This window comes from Bidens hawaiensis, unplaced genomic scaffold (genome assembly GCF_021521415.1).
Source record: "Bidens hawaiensis isolate Kalapana, Puna unplaced genomic scaffold, B.hawaiensis_p1.1 tig00014897_1, whole genome shotgun sequence".
NCBI lineage: Eukaryota > Viridiplantae > Streptophyta > Magnoliopsida > Asterales > Asteraceae > Bidens > Bidens hawaiensis.
The window spans coordinates 232,364-253,157 of NW_027492317.1; the positions used below are offsets into that span (position 1 = coordinate 232,364).

Sequence of the window (20,794 nt, forward strand, 5' to 3'; positions counted from 1 at the left end):
TACCGTCATAAGTGCCGATGTTGGGCATCTGCTTGGCACTCTTCGGGGCGATTGCTTCCGCAATGTCCCTTGCAAACTTGGATGTTCCCGCATTTGCAGCAGTTGGTCTAAAGGTTTTGGAGAAGTCACGTGGGTTTCCCTCCGCGTTCCTTTTTTGAAGGTTTCTCCAAAATTCCTTCTCGGTTGGAAGTCCGTTTCGTTACGCTTCCTTTTCGCCCTATGGCGAGGGTTTGCGTCACTGTCGGATTCCTCCCGATCATCGTCCGAGGACTCGCACTCATTGCTCATGTTGAGCTGTTGTCGAGTGCTTCCGAATTCGTCATCCTGTTGGAGTGAACGTAAGCGTTCGTCCAACTCAACTTGGAATTCCTTCTGACGTGCTTCCGCCTACGCTTTAACTTGATCAAGAGTTTGGCGGGGGAGCCTCGTCTGTTGTCTTTCCGCCTGGGTATTAATGAATCCCAGGGGATGATTGTTTACTGCACTTGCCCCGGCTTGGGTAACCGGGGTAGTGTTCGTAAAATTTACTGCACTTGCCCCGGCTTGAGTAACCGGGGTAGTGTTCGTAAAATTTGTGTACTCGCCGGTGTTCCTCCCAGTAGCTGGGGTTGTGATTACCGGGGTTTCTTGGTCACTCGCTGGCCTCGGGACCGGAGTAACGTTAACCATCTTTCCAGAAGTTTTGAAAAAACTGAAAAAGAATAAGTTCTAGCTTTTATGCACGGATGGCGCCAATGAAGAAACACTAATCGACTCCGGCAGATTACGGATAGTCTGGGGGTTAAGTAGATGTTTCCCACGAGGGTTAGGTCCGGCAAAGATAGTTGTTCTTCTGATGACCTGCAAAACAAACACCGTGAGCTCGTCACTAAGAAGGGGGGGTACCTCCTTGTGACCACCCTCCGGCGTGAGAATCAGACTAGATTGCTCTTGAATATGAGTGTATATTAAGAGAAATGACTAGAGCAGATATCAGATAATATATGAAGATATAAGATGATAGCCCATTTAAAGTTAGTGTTTTCAAGTTTATTCCTCATAATTCAAGTTTCCAATTTTATCCCTTTGTTATCTCGTCGCCGACGACATGATAACGAACACCGACGATGCGTTACCGATGCGTTGTATAACATAGGGTTGACGATGCGTTATGTTGCTAACGTAGGGTAGCAGCGATGCATTATCACAAACGTAGGGTCCCGGCGTCATGTTATATAACCTAACATGTCGTTTCAGCGTTATCACTAACGTTGGGTCTCGGCGTCATGTTATCACTAACGTAGGGCCCCGACGTCATGTTATATAACATGTCGCGGCGACCTATTTCGGCCAACTTGTGCCACGTGTCGTTATCATATTTGTTTCGGTAACGCATCGTCGGTGTTCGCTATCATGTCGACGGCGACGAGATACCAAAGAAATAAAATTAAAAATTTAAATTATGAGGAATAAATTTGGAAACACTAATTATAAATGGGTATTTTAAAAATTTTCCCGATATATATATATATATATATATATATATATATAGTCCCAAGTTTCATCGACATGCAGGAAAAAGTTAGAATATATAGTCAATTTTGTCAACAACTAGAGCACTAGGAGCCCTCTCGTTTGATCACGCGTGTCATATCAACTTTTTTACCTTTTTTACATTTTCTTATCATTTTTCTCAAATTTAACAGCAGGGTGTCATCTCATTTTGTAGCGAGTTTTAATTTATTTTTAAAAATATAAAAATATAAACCCATTTATTTTTATTTTTAAAGTAACAATAAAACTACAATACAAAAATGTCATTTTAAAAATGCAACAATTTAATAATAAAAATATACAAATTATTTATCTGGTTCAATGTATTTATTGTGTGAAGGTATATTTATTGTGAAAAAAATTTTGAATGTGAAGAGAAGAGAGTTGAGTGAGTAGTAATATATGAAAACGTAGGTTGATTTTTGGTTTTTTCAACTTGTAACGGTCAATTAGTCATTTGATCATCCACTCTAAAAAAATGTTAATTCGGGAGAAACCTTGAGGCAGTCCCTGGCTATCAGTAAAATTTTATGCGGGAAAAAACCGAGGACGGTGTTCTCACCTTGTATCAGCTTAATCCCGGTTCACCTGACTTCAGGGCCGGCTCAACGAATGTGAAGGCCTAAATCGAAACAAGATTTTGGGGCATTTTCATAACAATTGTTTAAAAAAAAATTTGTGTATTACAAGGATTGAACTAATAATCTATACTTTAATAACAGCCAAACATGTGATGTCACCACACCAATATATTACTTCGAGTTTACTTTACCAATTAATGTTTTTTTTTAATTTGGAGGCCTAATTAAGTGTTAGCCTAAAGCCCTAACTTGTTGCCTGACTCTACTCCGTCCAGTGTTTGTGGACGCTAATCAAGTGGCTAATTCATTTTAACATTTATTGATTATAATTTCTGCAAATAATTGCTAATATATCCAATTAAAACTCATGAAAAAAAAATAGTGAATAATACTCTTAATTATATGCATTTTATCTTATATATAACTAAATCATTTTTCTATACATTGTGAAGTTATTTTTGACTTTTTAATAAGGTAGAAATTAAGACAAAAGCAGACAAGATATGATAGCCAGATAGGAGCTACTATTAAGCCGCATATTTTTGTCAACAATTATAACGTTGTTTCACATTCAGTTTCAATATAAACTATTATTTATATCCTTGGTAGAAAAATCACACACAAATTAACAATAATAATAATAATAATAAAAACATTTAATTTTCTTCTAATTTTAACCTGTCTAAATACATTATTAGCTAGTCCATTACAATTTCTAAATTCACCCACCTTTTTACATGTGATCAAACACTATTACGGTATTACCATAATAAAAAAAGAACATGTTTAGTGTGGCAACATACTCAACCACCATAATGATGATGATGATGTTGATATTTCAGTTGCATAGTTGAAGAAACACTAATCGACCCCGGCAGATTACGGATAGTCTGGGGGTTAAGTAGATGTTTCCCACGAGGGTTAGGTCCGGCAAAGATGGTTGTTCTTCTGATGACTTGCAAAACAGACACCGTGAGCTCGTCACTGAGAAGGGGGGGGGGGTATCTCCTTGTGACCACCCTCCGGCGTGAGAATCAGACTAGATTGCTCTTGAATATAAGTGTATATTAAGATAAATGACTAGAGCAGATATCAGATAATATATGAAGATATAAGATGATAATAAGATATAAGATGATGATACCGTTCCAAGGTGTTGGAGTATTTATAGCCGAAGGTAGGTGTCCAAGAAGGTACAGCCGGCTGTATAATATTCCTTTTCTACCAACTGTGGGCTACGCACGTGCCGTGCTGGTGGTTGGTGGGTAGGCAGCGGCTGATAGTGACATGGCCGGCTGTGTACTATTCCTTTTCCACCAACTGCAGGCTATGTACGTGCCACGACAAGGGTTGGTGAGTAGGGAGCGGCTGATAGTGACATTAAGTACTAGAGCGTGCTGCTCGTCGTACTGTTGTCAGTGAGCTGTCGCAGCTTTGGTCAGATCTTTTGTCCATACCTTGGCAGGTATAGTACAAAAGGTCCTCCAGTAGCGTACGGACTGGCTCATTTGGGCGGGAGAATTCCCGGCTTTGGGCGGGAGTATTCCTGGCTTGCTTATTCCCTCTTCAGGTGACATTACTGAATTATTTGAGAGTTAGTGCCTTGTGCGTGTAGCCTTGCTGTTAGTGCGGGTAGCCTTCCCTGATGGCTAGTATCCGCAGCTGCGGGAACAGGCGGAGTACGTCACCATTGGGAGGCTTTTCCTGCGGGAACAGCTTGCGTACTGCGCGTAAGGACGTCATCTCTCTGAGCATGGTTGGTCCTGCGGATCCAGTTGGTCTTTGCGCAGACGTCCCTCTTTAAGGTGAGTCTTGCGAGTTCAACTGCGCAGACGTCCCTCTTCGAGGTGAGTCTTGCGGGTCCAACTGCGCAGACGTCCCTGTTTAAGGTGAGTCTTGCGGGTCCAACCGCGCCGACGTTCCTGTTCAAGGTGAGTCTTGCGGGTCCAACTGGCCTCTGCTGGGACCTACCTCTTCAATAGTTGTATACTTCACTTCCATGAATCCATGCATGGTGCTAAATTAAAGGAGATGTCATCCACAAGGACCACCTTTTATAAATATATTGGTTTAAATGAAGATCATTAATCATAGCAGACAAGATAAGAGAGTGGAGATTGAGATGGTTTGGACATGTAAAGAGAAGACAGACGACGAATCCTGTTAGATCCGTAGAAAACATTACTATAGAGGGGAGGAGGGGTAGAGGACGACCGAAATTGACTTGGGATGAGAGGATTATGCATGATTTGATAGACCTAAACCTCTCCGAGGACATGGTTGAGGATAGGAATTCGTGGAGAAGTAGAATTAAAGTTAAGGATTTTTAGAGAGAATTGAATACCTTAGGGCTTAGACTTAACTTATTTAGGTCACATACCATAATGGTATTTCCCTTACATATATTATTATTATTATTATAATTATTATTAGCTTTTATATAGCTGTTAAACTGTGATCTTATTATTAATATTATTATAATTAATAGTAGTTTTTATATAACTGTTAAACTTTGATTTCCTTTATTTTGCTTCATACACATGTACTTAGAGCCGAGGGTCTCTCTGGAAGCCACCTCTTTATCCCTTTGGATAGAGGTACGGTGTGCCTACATCCCACCCTCCCCAGACCCTACTTATAGCTTTGCTGTCGGTGGGATTTTACTGGGCATGATTGATTGATTGATTGATATAATCATATTAATTCTAACGCTGATCATAGAACAAATAAAAAACGATCATGGCTCATTGAGTGAAAGAGTAATAATTGAGTGAGTTTATTGAATTATAGATAACTAGAGGCCGGTTGAAGGCTACTCCATAATAATTCTTCTTTAGGTGTTCACGGTTGTATATTACATGCAAATACGTATATAGGTACACCTTGTTAATTATTTAATGTTGCACATAGGGATGGAAACGGTACCGAACATGTGCCAAATGTTAAGAAAAATGGGTACCGGTATGGAATTTATCAGTTTGGTACGGTACCCAAAGAAAAAGTTAATACTCGTACCGTCCCTATCTCAAAACGAAAAATATTGATGGTACAAATAAACGGTACCCTTTTTGATACTGGTTCGATACCGGTATTATACAAGTTCAGTATCGTTACCTGTGTCCTCATCCCTAATTAGCACATTTAATGGTACCGATATGACGACATAATTTGTGGTCCTAAAATGAGTGGTTAACTGGTTTTTGGTGAAGACAATATCTCTTTATGGACCTAACGTACCCTTGTGTCTCATCAATACGTGGATAGGTTCTCTATGATACACCTAATATTTGATGAATATAAAAACAAGATTAACCATTCTACCACGTGTGGCATTCGACTACTAGTAAATTAAAAGCCCCAATGGAAAAAAGAAAGGCAACGGTTATTCAGTCTTCACACACCCTTTTAGATATTTATATGCCCTTTTAACATACATTTTATCTATTATATACACCCTCTCTAAAGAGAGAGAGGATGTATGAATAACACATCCAAAAAGAAAAACTAGACAAAAATATGCCCCAAGTGGGGTTTCAGGTTTAGACTCCTAAACCTTTAAATAAAGGAACTTAAACAAATTCACGGTCTGTTTGGTCTGTTTCTAAGGTACACCGGTTCGAAGAGCAGCGTTTTGTTGGGCTTGATCACTTGCCTGAGCAATGTTGTAGCTTAAAATAAAGGTTTTACCCTATAACAACTACTCACTTTGTTCTCACACCGATGCGGGTCAAGCATTTACCACATTTACATTTAAGACTTTCATTCACATTTATACCCAAAACTTCTAACAAAAGTATGTGGTCATTTGACTTAATTGGACCATATTGGGTCTTCCTCTACTATTTGATACTCTAGATCGATAATGACATATTCAAAAATGCATCAACACGGTTCCTTTTTAGAATGTTAGGAGGCTTTATCTACAATGACCAAGGCAACTTATCTTCAGGGCCGGCTCCGACAATTGAAATACAATTTTGGATTGAAGGCGAAAAATATTTTGGGTCTTAGGTAAAAGAGTATTTTGTTGAGTTTAAACAATTTAACTTTTAAATTAACTTCCTTGCTTATGATTTGAGTTGTATAAAATTTTTGTATAAAAATAGGTGTAAACATGTCTCATATGAGACTTAAACACACAACACTTTGGTTGGGACTCATACTCATTTGCCACTTGACCAAGCTAGTTGTTATGTAATTGAGTTTAAACATTAAATATACATATAGTTTTTCATAAAATACATATATCAAAAAACAAAAATCTTTCTGGCCTAGCGGGGTTCGGGCCGAGCCCCCCCCCCCCCCCCCCCCCGGTTCGGTCTTGTTTGTTTTAACTAGCATTGCTGAGCCAAAATGCCCATTAGCCACAATTACCACTTAACTTTGCCCCTTGGGCTACATATGTGGTGTTGAAGAAAATGAAAAAAGAGTATGTTTGGTTATTCAACCTATTACACAAGGAATTTTAATCTCTCTAAACACTTCAAAACTATTCAATCCCCACCCATTGCTTTTATTTTCATTAAACTCCCTCTTTCATCTTACTTTTTCAACGCCACCACTTGACCACTACATCACCGCCGACATTACCATTTTTCTGTGTTGGTGAATACTATTTATTTTGATGCAGGCTATTTTGTCATTTGTATTTTATTCCTTTGTCTTTTCATTGCCTACCAAACAACACAAAGTAATGATCCATTCACCACTAGTTAACTAACATGAAAATAGAATGGTAATGATGCGTTTCATTCCTTTGTTCGTTCTATTCTTTCGTTTATTTCATTATCTCATTCATTCCATTACTCATATCGAATAGACCCTAAAGCAATTTCTTTACTAAGAAACTTAACTATTGTTTCCCTTCTTATTGGATAAATCCTTAACCTAGGTTAAAAACTTTAGCTAACTTAGTTTCAAGAAACTTCGGATTTTAATTTTAGACCTAGCATAACGAATTATTGTGTTGTTTTAAGTTACACCGTTTATCTATTTGTGTTCGACTTATCTTCAAATCAAAAACAAAGATGTGTTTGATTTTGATGTATCTATATACATATTGATTATTGACTCTTTTATATTAAATACGAAAAACCATACATGGTTTTAACCAGTGGCAAAGCATAGAAAGAACTTGCAGTCCCTAAACTTTCAACCCTTATATAAAACTCTAAGTTTCGCCATTAGTTTTAACATATAAACAAATCATTTGCAATTTCGAATGAATGAAAACAAACACATTTTGTTAACCGGTAGATTGCGCTGACCAACTTTGTGACTTAAGTCCCTATTTTTGACTTATCGGCACCAGCCTCCTTGGGTGACTATGTAGCACGTGCAGACGTCCTAAATTCGTACAATAACTGGATTGATGACTGGTAATATCGATTAATTTCATAAATGTATTTATTTATTTGATTAATTATTTTAAATATATTTGGAATATTATGCTCATAATACGTGTTCAGCCTTTTACAGTACAATTAGTATGCGGTCGACACTTGAACATATTTGCAAGTTGGGTTGTCAGATCATACATATTCATATATTTGGAATTATATATACAACTATGTATTAAAGAACATTTTGTATGTATAGATGCATTTAAAAAGATGTTGCTACTACGTACTATAATTCATTAGGTTGGTTGTTGGGCTTCAATGGGAGCGGTAAGAGTGATGCGGTGTGATAACAAGGCTTTAACAACGTGTCAGGGTGTCACATCCCGACTTAGGGCCTAGGCGTGTGACCACAAGTTGGTACTTGCTTTGTAAATATATCAGAGTTTATGGGTTAATTTTAGCGGAAGACTTTAGGTTTGAATATAATATTAATTTACATTGAAAATCTACTCGGGAATTAAACACCCGAGTATTAGTTTACAAAATATATGTTCATATTACAAGGATTATTATTTTATCAAAAATGGAGCCATCCGGTACGCGCTTCTATCTTTATAAGACTCCAATCCTTGCTAATGATACTTATGCTTAATTACCTGAAATGGGTTGGAAAAATACGTCAGCTATATGCTGGTGAACACGTATGACTCAATAAAACATTTTAAATGACATTACAATACAAATGTGGTTTTCTCTACAAGCTCAGCAGAAGCATTTCAACTTCTGGTCTATGTACCACTGCCCTACACACACAATTGTTCCCGTGCCACGTAGCCCTTACCAGGAGACTAGTTATAACCATTAGCCCACGACCACATAGCATTAGAATGATTTAGGCTGAACGGTTATGTTTGGATCCAGACACATGTGTATTCGGTCTGAGTTGACTTTATTTTCTACTTTGTATTATAAAGTTTTAGAGATTACTCGATCTCATGTAGACAATTGATTGAATCGTTAAGACAAACACCCGTTTGTCTCATTGAGTATAAATATGTTTTGACTGATAAAAGGTTAACGTATTCACCTGTACCGTCGGTGTTGGAAAACCTTGACTGTTTGATTGATTGACTGTGAATGATATTAACCTATACATAAATAGGTTTGTATGAATGCTTTTGAATGGTGTTTCTTGATTAAGCTATGATTGCTAAGCTTAACCTTGAAATCGTTTATCTTTGATTGTAATTGAAAATTCTTGGTTTTATGTGATGTCTGATATAGCATGCTTTGGCTTAATAGGTTCTAACACGTTGGTAAGTTTCTCCAGGTAAGTAAACGGGTCCATCGGTTGATTGGGATTTGTACGAATTACTTTTCCTTAGGCAAGAAACTTACTACTAGTGATATCCCCCTTCCAGTTACTACATGCCCGTCAAAATAAATCTTTCGTTTAACATTACTTCATCATGAAGTAACGTTTATGAAAACACGATTGTGAATGAATGTTTGTAAAATACGATCAAGGTTAAAGGCCATAGCCTCGATTGATAGTCTAAGCTATGATTCAAATAACTTAAACATAACTCCTACCTTAGTTTGGATGCTTAGATTGATAACAAGATAAGGCAGGACTTGATCTACTCGCTTATGTGATTGCTAGCTTGATTATAACTTCGTTTCTTGCACGAACTTCGAGAAAACAGCACGTCGGCTTGCTATGGCAACGGGGCACGCTTTCCAATGCTATGTGTGTGTAAAGAGAAGTGTGTTTAGGATGAATGGAGCTCATACCCGTCACCCCCCCTTTTATAGCTGAAATTTGACCCCGTCGCGGTACGCGACGGGGTTCTTGTGACCCGTCGCGTATCGCGGCGCCGCATCTTTACGCCGCCTTATGCGGTTGTGACACATGGCCTGTCATAATGCGCCACGTGTCGACACGGTGTTCAACACGTGTCCACTGACTCAGCAACCCCATCGCGCTAAGCGATGGGTTATCTGTTACCCCGTCGCGTACCGCGACGGGAGAATATTTTCAGAATTTACAGTTTAGCCCTTATACTTATAAAAGTTAGTATTTTAAGCTAAAACCCATAGGGTTTGAGACGTGGTGTTACATAGGGTTTTAATGCCTGGGCGGTAAACGGGTAGATGGTAACGCGGGTAACGCCCCTTTAACAATGAAATGGTGGGGCCCATGTAACTTAACAAGAAAATGGCGAGGCTTTATTAGCGTGATAACTTGACTTTAAACCACAACGCAATGTTAAATGAGCATGTTAGTTAAAGTCACACTATCTACATGATAATAACGTAATGCTTAAACTTAAGGCTTAAAAGTTAAAACTCATTTAAGACAACCAGCCTTAATGTTATCCTTTCTTAGATTGGCTTGACTTTTATGTCGTTTGTATTTCTTGTAAATATATCTCATATGATTATAAAATTTTGAATATATGGGTGAATAAATAAGTCAATTTGACAATTTTCATCATATAAAATTCGGAATCATATAATTAGCGAAAATATATTTCCAAAATCCAAAGTAAAAAAATATAATTTAAAGATGTATCTGATACTTCCTGCAATCATTTTAAAATTTTCAAATAAATTATATTTCATAACTTGAAAATCTATAATGTGTAATATAATCATAATAATAGTCTAGACAAGTTAACCACGTCTCTATCGTTTGAATACTACAAATAGTTATGATCATCAATTTCTAAAGTACAATAAATGATTTCAGACATTTGAATATATTTGATTTTGACTGCTTTGATTTATATAAAAACTCTTAATTTATCCTTTTAACTTGTTATCAATAAAATAAAATCTGAAATTTTTTAGTTTTAGCAGAGTTAAAAGTGTCACCTCTTGTATTGTCATTATGTTAACTTCAGTTTTGGTCTATGTGGTTTTCTAAAATTATCAATTCTGTTCTAATAATGTATTTTTCACATACTTTTAATCATACAATGCCATAAAACTACGTTAACAGTAATAGAACTGGTTACATATTAATTCAAAAATAGTAGAAAAACAAATAATAAAAATATTATTATATGAACCTAATCAGACTAATTAAGAACTTAATTGGACACACGTAACCGGACGGAGGTAAACAAATTTGTTCATGTTCATTCATTTATTTAACGAACGCGACCTCTGTTCGTGTTCGTTCGCTAAGCTTACCAAACGAAATTTGTTCATGTTCATTCATTTATTTAACAAAAAAGCATAAACGGACTTACCGTCGAACGGTTCATCAGACGTTCGTTTTATACAACCCTATGGTATTATGTTAAACAAGTCTTCACACACAGTCCAAGTGCCCATATTCCTTCGCCTAATATGAGATTATATGATTAAAAGTATGTGATGAAAAGTACAAAAAAGCCCCTCAAAATTGTATTAACTAACGGTTAGTGGATGTTAATGAGTTGGACTAAAATTAACAGTTAATTGAATGTTTGTATCATAAAAGCTTAAAATAAACTATTGAACTAAAAGTAATAATTTTAACAAACTACAAGAAACAAAGCTGAAGTTCTCTCTAAATGTTGTTAAAAGCCTAATGTTAAAGCCATTCAATTATATTCATTGTTACTTAAGGTATTGTTGAATGTCACAACATTTAATATATAAATAAATAATTATAGAAATATATATATATATAGAGAGAGAGAGAGAGAGAGAAAGTAAGAATACGTAGTTTTTTAAAATGCTTAGAAATATATTTAGATGGATCAAGGTAGTTGATAGTTTAGATCTATAGTGTGCTAAAAATTGTATAGTATTTTAATTTATGAAAAATGATCAAATACATTTTATTCTTAACTTGAAAACAGTGAGAACCAATTTGTTGTTATTATTAGGCTTATTTTTATAGATGTTTGCTGCTATTTTTTGTATATATTTGCTAATTTTTTATTATAAGACGTTATAACTATTTTCTTATTTATATCTTGTTATTACTAGATTTTTTCTTTTGTTGTTATAAGTATTTGTTGGTATTATTTTGTTCTTGATTTTGATTTTTTTGTTGTAATTTTTAGGTTTTTTTTCTTTGTTATTACAAATAATTGTTTATGTATATTTGTATTGTAGTTGGTATTGTTTATTACGTTTTTTATTACGTTCTTAGTTTTTTATTAGTTGGCATTATTTATTACGTTCTCATATTAAGATTAAAATGTATATGAACATTTCCCTTTAATTTATTTATAAGGTAGTTTTTTAACTTGTAGGGGCATTTTCGTTCATAGTATGTTATAGTTTCCAAAAAAATCTCCATTATATAATAAATTGATTATTTATTTTCAAAAATTAATTTCTTTTAATTAGCTGGATAAATTGAAACACTGTGCATAAATTAAAACATAGTGATCATAATTATGAACTTGAACCATAATCTATATGAACTAAAACATTGTAACGTTATTTAATAAACTATAACGCTATAACATTATTGAATAAACCATATACATTATAACATTTTTAATGAACTAAAACATTGTATCATTATTAATAATAACATAACGTGTCTTAACTATACACACCATTGTGGTATATAATGATACATTTTCTCAATTGACTCACTATACTCATAGTCGGTCAAAAATTTTACAGTATAATAGTATTAGGAAAAAATCACAAAGGATGTCGACCCCGTATCACAAAGGTTAACTCGTCCCTGACTAGTAAATGTCTATCTACTTATGTGATAAGACGTTTTTTTTTTGTTTTTTAAATGAATGGTACTTGAAATTTAACCCAAGGACATTCTATTCAGCATAGGCATGCAACGTTTAATTAGTTGTTTGGTAAGGTCAAATGCGCCGCCTCCATGCCCAATTGAAAATAGTACAAGTTTGTTCTTTACTTCTTTGACTTAATATCCAAATAGGTACTTGTAATGATTTTATATCAGACTTCATTCCTTTATTTTTCTCTCTTTTTTTTGGGTAAAGTACTCTACTAACAATTTGTATATACGAAAAGTGAATATGGATCTTTTTATTATAAGGCTGAGGGGTGTGGGGGGCGCGAGAGGGGGCGCGAGTGGGGGCACCAGCCAATAATATTGTGACGTGTGGCAGAGAGAGAAACTTGATAAGATGGGTGTTGGTAGTGGAGCTCGCGCCCCGGGACATGGTGTGGAGGGGCGCGAGAGGGGGCGCGAGCGGTTTTTTTTTTTTATTTTTTTATAAATGTATTAAAAAAACGAATTATTATAAAAACTCGTAAATCATCAATGTGTCTTCTTTCTTCTCAAATCAATTCAACCCAATGGCTCTCACATCTAAACTCCACCCATCTCCATATCCAGTTACCCATTTCAAAAACCCCAAATTCCATCAATTTCACATCATCTTCACACTCTCCCTTCACCGAGAAACACTCAATCGAACGCTACCAACGCGACAACTGGGTCTTCAAAAACGAATCCGGTCAAAACCCATTACCCAATGAATCCAATTTCTTTTTTTTTTTAATAAACAAAAAAATTCGGCTGCCGGAATTTTTTACAGGCTGCCGGAATTTTTTTTTTTAATAAACAAAGGGCCCAACGGCTCTATTTACGCATTCCCATGCCGTTCACGAGCGCTACACCCCTGGCGCCTGCCTCTTTTTCCGCGCTCGCGCCCCTCTCGCGCCTCGGTGGTGTGGTGCTCGCGCCCCGGGGCGCGAGCGGCTGTCCTCTTGCGCCCTTTCTCACGCTCCACACCCCTCAGCCTAAATGTGAATGTTTTGTAATCCAAAAAAAACTTGAATTCAAAAACTGAAATTGAAAGAGAATTTGGAAACAATAAAAAAAACAAACAAACCCTATATGATTAGATGAGAAGCATGAAGCCAAACAGCCGTAAAATTGGAATTCTTTAACCACAAAAATATTCATACTTATCATTAAAACGAAAGCAATTAAATTAATTTCAGTTATTAATTACTTATTATTATTTTTAATTAATCGAAACAAAATAGTAAGGGACTAGGGTATATACTCGCGTGACACACACGTGGAATAACTTGTCACTAAACATAATTAACTTAAACATCAATTTAAACAAATATAATATTTCTTTAACTATTAAAACTTGATAGATTTATTTTGTCACTTAACACATCACCATACCAACCAAAAAGTAATTGTTTTACGTTGTCTTAATATTAAAACTTCTAAATTACATGAAGTTAATTTGAATATAATAAATTTAAACAACAAATTCAAGCAACACAATACTTCTTCAAACTTTCGGACCAAAAAGTTAACCATTTACATTGTCTAGATCTTAAAAGTTAAAAGTTACAATAAATTAATGTACATCGAACAACCAAAAAACATCAACAAAAGACATAAACATGTACTTTCATATAAACCACCATCAACTTCTTCAAACATTTTACCAAAATAAACTCATTTTGTTTTACCACCTGAAAATATAATAAAATAATAACATCCAAATTAAATATACCATAAAACATATTTAATAATGAGTAACATTTTAACATTAATAAAATTGTTTTTATTAAATTTTTGTTTTTATTAAAACAAAATAACATACAACAACAAACAAAGTAAAATGACAACATAAAATATCTTTCTAACTTAAACCATTAAACCAAAAAGATATATCAATAAAAACATTTTTTGGCCGTCATTTTATACCCAACAAATTTGATACTCTTCTAAAACAACCTGTTTTGAAATATTTTCAAAATAGTTACAAAATATAAAAAAATTGGAATTAGTCAATTGTAAAAAATTATGAATTTTTTTTTTATTTTTGACCAATCTTGCAACAAACTTTTAAATCACTGACATTAATATTTTGTTAAACTTGAAAACGTTTTACAATAAATGAATTTTCAAATAACTTTGTAAAGATTAAAAAAAATTTTGTTGACTTTGAAAATAATTAAATGTGAAAAGATATGATGCAAAATCAATGAAAACAAAATATAAACGTATAGGAAATAAATTATCAAATATTTTTAATATTATTTGAAAACATTATAAAGACTTAGACAATCAAATTGTTTGAATGTTATAATTAGAAGATTTATATTATGTTTAAAAACCTTTTTAGTTAAAATGGATAAAAATATAATACGTGTTTATTATATATTATTGAGAAATTTAGTGACATTAATATTTTGTGAACACAAATTCAAAAAAAAATTGAACATAAATAACCAAATTTAAAATGGTGAATATAAAAATAAACTTATGTTTTGGGTGTGGAATCTCATAATCAATTGCATCTACTATAAATAATAACAATAATAAATTAATATGTGATTAATTTAATTTTTGAAATAGAAAGTGACATTAATATTTTATAAAAAATTGTCATGTTTAATAATGTTCACTAAATCATATGTGCCGAATAATATTTATAAATAATGATAAAACGGTTATTTAATTTATGATATATTAAGTATTGATTATTAGAAATTATGTCAATTTGAATATTGTGTTCTAAAATAACGTTGTTATTGTTTTAGTATTAGTTAATAATTAATATTCACGTAAATTAAAGTAAGATTACATTACAATTATGACAAGTATTTTTAGTTTGACAATCAGTTTTTTGAATATTAAAATGATAACTTATTCTACTTAACGCCAAATCACATAAATTAAAAACAAATCAGTTTTAATTTTACTAATATGACTAATTAATTTAGAAATAATTACAAAAATGAAAATTAAATCGGTTAATTTGAAAACTTCAAAAAGTTATGGAAAGATTTTGAAATGAGTTTAAAATTATGAAGAGTATTAAAACCTATAAAAATTTATTGAAAGATTTGTCAATTTCCGAATTTTAAAGGAGTTTAAATATGTTGATTAAAAAGGAGTTTAAATTTTGTAATTTTAAGTTTGAATTTGGTCTTTTATGTAAAGATAGAAATAATTTGAAATATCTTGATTCATGGGAATAATAATATTAATAAATTATGAAAAGTTGTCATGTTTAATAATATTTACTAAATCATATGTGACGAATAATATTTATAAATGATAATAAAACGGTTATTTAATTTATGATACATTAAGTATTGATTATTAGAAATTATGTCAATTTGAATATTGTGTTCTAAAATAACACGGTAATTATTTTAGTATTAATTAATAATTAATATTCACGTAAAGTAAAGTAAGATTACATTACAATCATGGCAAGTATTTTTAGTTTGACAATCAGTTTTTTGAATATTAAAATGATAACTTATTCAAGTTAATGTCAAATCACACAAATTAAAATCAAATATGTTATAATTTTACTAATATGACTAATTAATTTAGAAATAACTACAAATATGAAAATCAAATCGGTTACTTTGAAAACCTAAAAAAATTATGGAAAGATTTTCAAATGAATTTAAAATTATGGAGAGTATTAAAACCTTTAAAAATTTGCTGAAAGATTGGTCAATTTCCGAATTTAAAAGAAGTTTAAATATCTTGTAATTAAAATCATGAAAACTTTATAACTTATTTATTGGGGTTTCCATATATAACGTAATTGGTTATATATAAAAAAATATAATGTATATTACAATATGATAACATAATAATGTTTTAATTCAAATATATTGAAATATAAAAATGGTAAGGTGTAAATTTTATTATTTCTGTCAAAATAAGATGTAACAACTAATTAGAAAAGGTAATGAATTAATAATAACAAAATTACTAAAATTATAATAATTATTATAAATTATAGAGATTATCATTAATAAATAGATAAATATAAGATACAAAAATAAAATTTTTCTTTAATACATCGGTTCTATTTAAAATATATTAAATGGACAAAACCAACAACTTTATATGATTGATTATATAAAAATCAAATAAATTATATGAATTATGAAAAATACATAAATACATGAATAATAATAAAAATATACATCAATATTAAACAAAAAATAAGATATCTTACCAACAAATCTTCAACCCATGAAATTAGCTATATCAAGTTGGGAACATAACCTGATATGAGAAAATTAAATATTAATATTCGTTTTACAAATAATAAATTTTAATCGTGGTAATGTTACATGTTATGAAATATTTACCCAGTAATTCATAAAATTCAACTTTAATTTAAATTTAGAAATTTATAAATTTTATATTACATCGTTTCTTGATTTAGATTCGATAGCTCGTCTCGAATTCTCCTGTAATAATAAAAAAATTATAATAATGGCGGTAAGCCTTTATTTTTTAATAGGTTCAATATATAAACAAGATAGTGTTCAATTACCCCCTTTCAAGATTCAGGTCCAACCTCTGTCCTGCAGTGACTTTGTCAATTTCATACCTATATTAATAATAAAAGTCAATGATAAAGTTTGACATTGTTGATGTTCAACACTTGGATGAGGTTATTCCACATTGCAAGTCATTTATGTAGAGGTTTACATGATTCGCAATTCAAAGAGGTGACAAAAGAAGTGGTTGGGTTATTAAGTAATGGGTCCAAAAAATTTTATTTTTTTAGCATATAAGCATGGGCTAACATGTTCAAGTTTCAGCACCCCAAATTATTGTGTTCAAGTTCCGACACTGAATATAAGCGATTTGATCCCAAGCGACCCCAAGAATTTTGACGCCGACCCCCAATGAAATTTTAAACCATATACATGAAATATTGACACCAGCTCATAAAGAAAAATTTATTTAAAATTTTAATACTATACATTCATAATTATAAAAACATATTATCAACTAATTAACAAATATAAACACAAATAAGCCCATTTTATACAGGTGTATTTTAAACTAGCCTCATTATCCATTAAGTTCAAATACCCAATAACCATTTTAAGCAATTAAGCCCAGCCAGTGTTTAATCAATCTATTTTTCAACAACTAAAAAGTTAACCAAATGAAAATGATGAGAGAGCAACATTTTTATATTAACCAACCCACCCACAAGTCGACTTTTCAAACTAAAAATTTAATCGATGATTCCACCAAGACTTTGTTTGCCGCTGGTTGTGGTTGTAGAGGTGTGCATGGGTCGGTTTTGGGCTCAAAACAAACCAAAAACCGGGTTTTTGGGTATTCTAAAATCATTCGAAAGTACAAATTAAAATTAGTAATAAAAATTATACAATTCGGTCAAGACCCCGAGCCCATTCTTTTTTAAACATATTGGTTGATTTGAGTTTAAAGTTGTATATAAAAGAAATATGAATGTGAAAAAAAGCGAGTTTTGAATATAATAATTGGACTGAAAATTTTAGTTTTAACTTTTTATTATGTGACATGACCCGACCAGAAAAGATTAATATTTAGCGATAATCAACTAACCATACCTTAACTCACTGCGCATCTTCTCTATGTCACTCTTAAGTTTCTCTGTCTCACGTTGCAACAAAGAAAAATGGTTTTCCTGCAATAATTACCAAACAATTAAACTCGACAACAAATCGTATCCCTAGATATAATTATACATCATAACAATTATTCAGGAAGAAGAAGCTATTAGGCATAAGAATCTCTATAAGACTATGTTAGTAATCTGTCATGTCGCTTTTAATAACTATGGGAATAACTATGTGTGGTAATATTACATTCACAATCCACTAGTTGTGCTTAATTACCGTGTATCAATCAAGTGTCCTAATTACATAAGCATAGTAGAAAGGATAAAACTACGAATGAAATGGTATATGAATCATTACACACTCTATTAAAGTCTAAAGAATATAAACAAATTAGTACAAGAAAGAAGTGCCATTAGAGTATATTATTAAACCCTACACTAAAACAAACAAGACCTCCACAAAAATGTGGTTTACGAGTGCAAGTTAAAGTTATTATCATAAATACATGTACATTAGTGCCTGTAGTGAATTCACAACAGAAATCATACAATAAACTAATCACCTGAGAGCTTTGCACGCGAGACTTAAATCTCCCCAAATTACCGTCTTGAGTCATCTCAATCTGCAGCAGAATATGCATACACACTCGTTTAAAGCCGAACCGAAAACAACAAATACTAAAAGATATTGTTATTATAATGTTAAATTCATTAAGATAATAAACAGACCCTTTCCATTTCACCCTTGGAAACAAAAGACTGAGCTACACTTTCCAAACTGTCATTCAAAACCTCGATAATGGCGGACGTAATCGCCTCGGCTTGCTTCGAAGGCACACCTTCGCCTTCTAATCTCCTAACCTAATAGTTCATTTCAAACAATCAACACTTTCACATGATGATGATGATGATAATAATAATTAAAGGAGTTGGGTTACTAGGGCTAGGGTATCGACGAGAAAGAGGCGTTTGCCATTAGGCTGAAGGAGCTGAGACAATTGTCTGGTGGTGGTGTGGATGGACCTTAATTTGGTTCCGGCACGAACATAAGCAGCGGCCATTAACACGGAGTTTGAGATCGGAATATTGAATTTGTCGATTAACTACAAGTCATGATGCATCCAAGAACCTTGGGTTAGTCTACAATCCGAGTGGTGGGATAACTGAATGCTTGTTAAATTGTCATTTGGGATTTTCAAATTATGTTTCTTACTACTAATTGGTATATCTTAAATGGTAAAAATATATAAAAACTTAACTAATTTTTTAAACAATCATTGTTTTTTAGTTATGAAGTGGTGTAATTAGGGACTGGTTGAATGTAACGTACATTCGTTGGGAGTGAAGATAGATAGATAGAATCCTTTATAGGAGGCGTTAAGGAAAACAAATTTGAAGTTTTCTTCTTGGCATTGCGGGGTCTTTGTGACTTGGAAGTTGAGTCGGTCGATCATCTTTTCTCGGGGTGTCTAGTGGCTTCCAACGGTTGGGATTTGATGAGTTTGTGGTGTAAGGCTCCTCCAATTTACGTCTTCTCAGGTTAGAGGTTTATCGAAGAAATTAACGTTTTGATGAGGAGAAAGAAAAGCTAGTGAAATCCAGACCGGTGGAGCCTCCTGAATCTCGAGACGCTCTTCAAACCAATCATAAACTTTATTGAGATAGGTGCGATTTTATCCAAGACTTATACAGCTCCTTCTAAACCATTCGTTTCCGGCTCCGGTTTTAGCAATAAGAGCCCGCCTTTCGGGTCCTATATTTTGTTGGAGGATGTAGAAAGCTAGAAACGAAAAAACTTTTAAAGGAAAAGATGTAAAGATCGAAGATATTATTGGCGGTATAAAGTCTCTCGACTTCTTATGGTTTACGGCTTGAAGCATAGATACAAATGTAAATCGATAGATTGGTTAAAATGGAGTAAATTCGATCTTAGGTGATTGTTGTCTTTGGGCTCCTCTCCAGGTTGTGAAGAGGGGTTCGGTTTCGATTGGTTTGTTCATAAAAGTTTATAATTTTAGAAAATAACAATCACTGTACTTGTAAAGAAATGGATAAAAGTAGCATATTGAGTAATGACAATTACATTATGGTTCAGGTGAACATGTATATATAATTCATGCAACTAAATCTACATCACCTAATAACATACCTAGAGGTACATAAATCGGGTTTTCTAAATACCCGGGTTCGGGTATGACCGGGTATTGGTAATAATCGGGTAGGGTTCGGGTATGACCGGGTATTGTCTCTAAAAATCATACCCTATGCATCGGGTTCGGGTAGGGTATAGAACCGGGTATACTAAAACCGGGTATTTGAATACTCTATTATCGGGTATTGAAAAAACTCTATTTACGGGTTTTTTCGGGTTTTTTTCCGGTATTTTTTTATATAGATTGGATTTTTTTAAAAGTTTACACTTTTTAGGGGTATTATTCGGGTATTTTTAAGGTATTTTTCGGGTATACATCGGGTATTTGAAATACCCGGTTTCGAGTATTGGAAAACCTCGGTTCCGGGTTCGGGTATTACCGGGTACAAATCGGGTTTTCGGGTATTACCGGGTACAAATCGGGTCCGGTTCGGGTTCGGGTTTTAGTACCAAAATGCATACCCTATCCGTACCCTACGGGTAGGGTCGGGTTCGGGTTCGGGTATTAGAAAAACCGGTTCCGGGTATTTATTTCGGGTCCGGTTCCGGGTTCGGGTTTTTTGTGCACCTCTAACCATTCCCATTCTATAACCGCATAAATTTTTAAAACCAACCACCAGGTCACTAAGAATATTCTTTTTTTACTAAGAAAACGAGTGATTGTTAAGTATTCTACCAGTATCCAAATAATCATGTTTTTACCATTTGGGCCAGCCGCTAATGTTGATTTTATTAAGCCCATTGCACATGTATTTATGGCCCAGACAATCCCAAGCGATCATACCTGATCACAGGGTTAAGTGACAAGTTTTGGAAGTCAAGGGAAAAATGGTA

The 20,794-nt window shown here is 33.4% G+C and overlaps 1 protein-coding gene across 1 annotated transcript; it reads right to left on the bottom strand.

The window, feature by feature from the left end:
- Positions 1–16,608: 16,608 nt before the first annotated feature.
- Positions 16,609–18,977, bottom strand: LOC143547929 (uncharacterized). The gene is made up of 6 exons (XM_077039225.1): positions 18,747–18,977; positions 18,538–18,669; positions 18,372–18,431; positions 17,798–17,874; positions 16,741–16,797; positions 16,609–16,654 (listed from the first exon to the last, which is right to left on the bottom strand). The coding sequence occupies exons 1-6, from the start codon at positions 18,867–18,869 to the stop codon at positions 16,609–16,611; spliced, it is 495 nt and encodes a 164-aa protein (XP_076895340.1). The 5' UTR covers positions 18,870–18,977.
- Between the last annotated feature and the right edge of the window lie 1,817 nt (positions 18,978–20,794).

What these genes read in the sequence shown, in the direction of transcription:
- LOC143547929 (XM_077039225.1), bottom strand. Translation starts at nt 18,869, where the DNA reads ATGGCCGCTGCTTATGTTCGTGCCGGAACCAAATTAAGGTCCATCCAC. An exon ending in CCAAGGGTGAAATGGAAAGG is followed by an intron (nt 18,432 to 18,537) that starts GTCTGTTTATTA and finishes ATTCTGCTGCAG; the next exon opens with ATTGAGATGACTCAAGACGG. An exon ending in AAGATGCGCAGTGAGTTAAG is followed by an intron (nt 16,798 to 17,797) that starts GTATGGTTAGTT and finishes TTATTAATATAG; the next exon opens with GTATGAAATTGACAAAGTCA.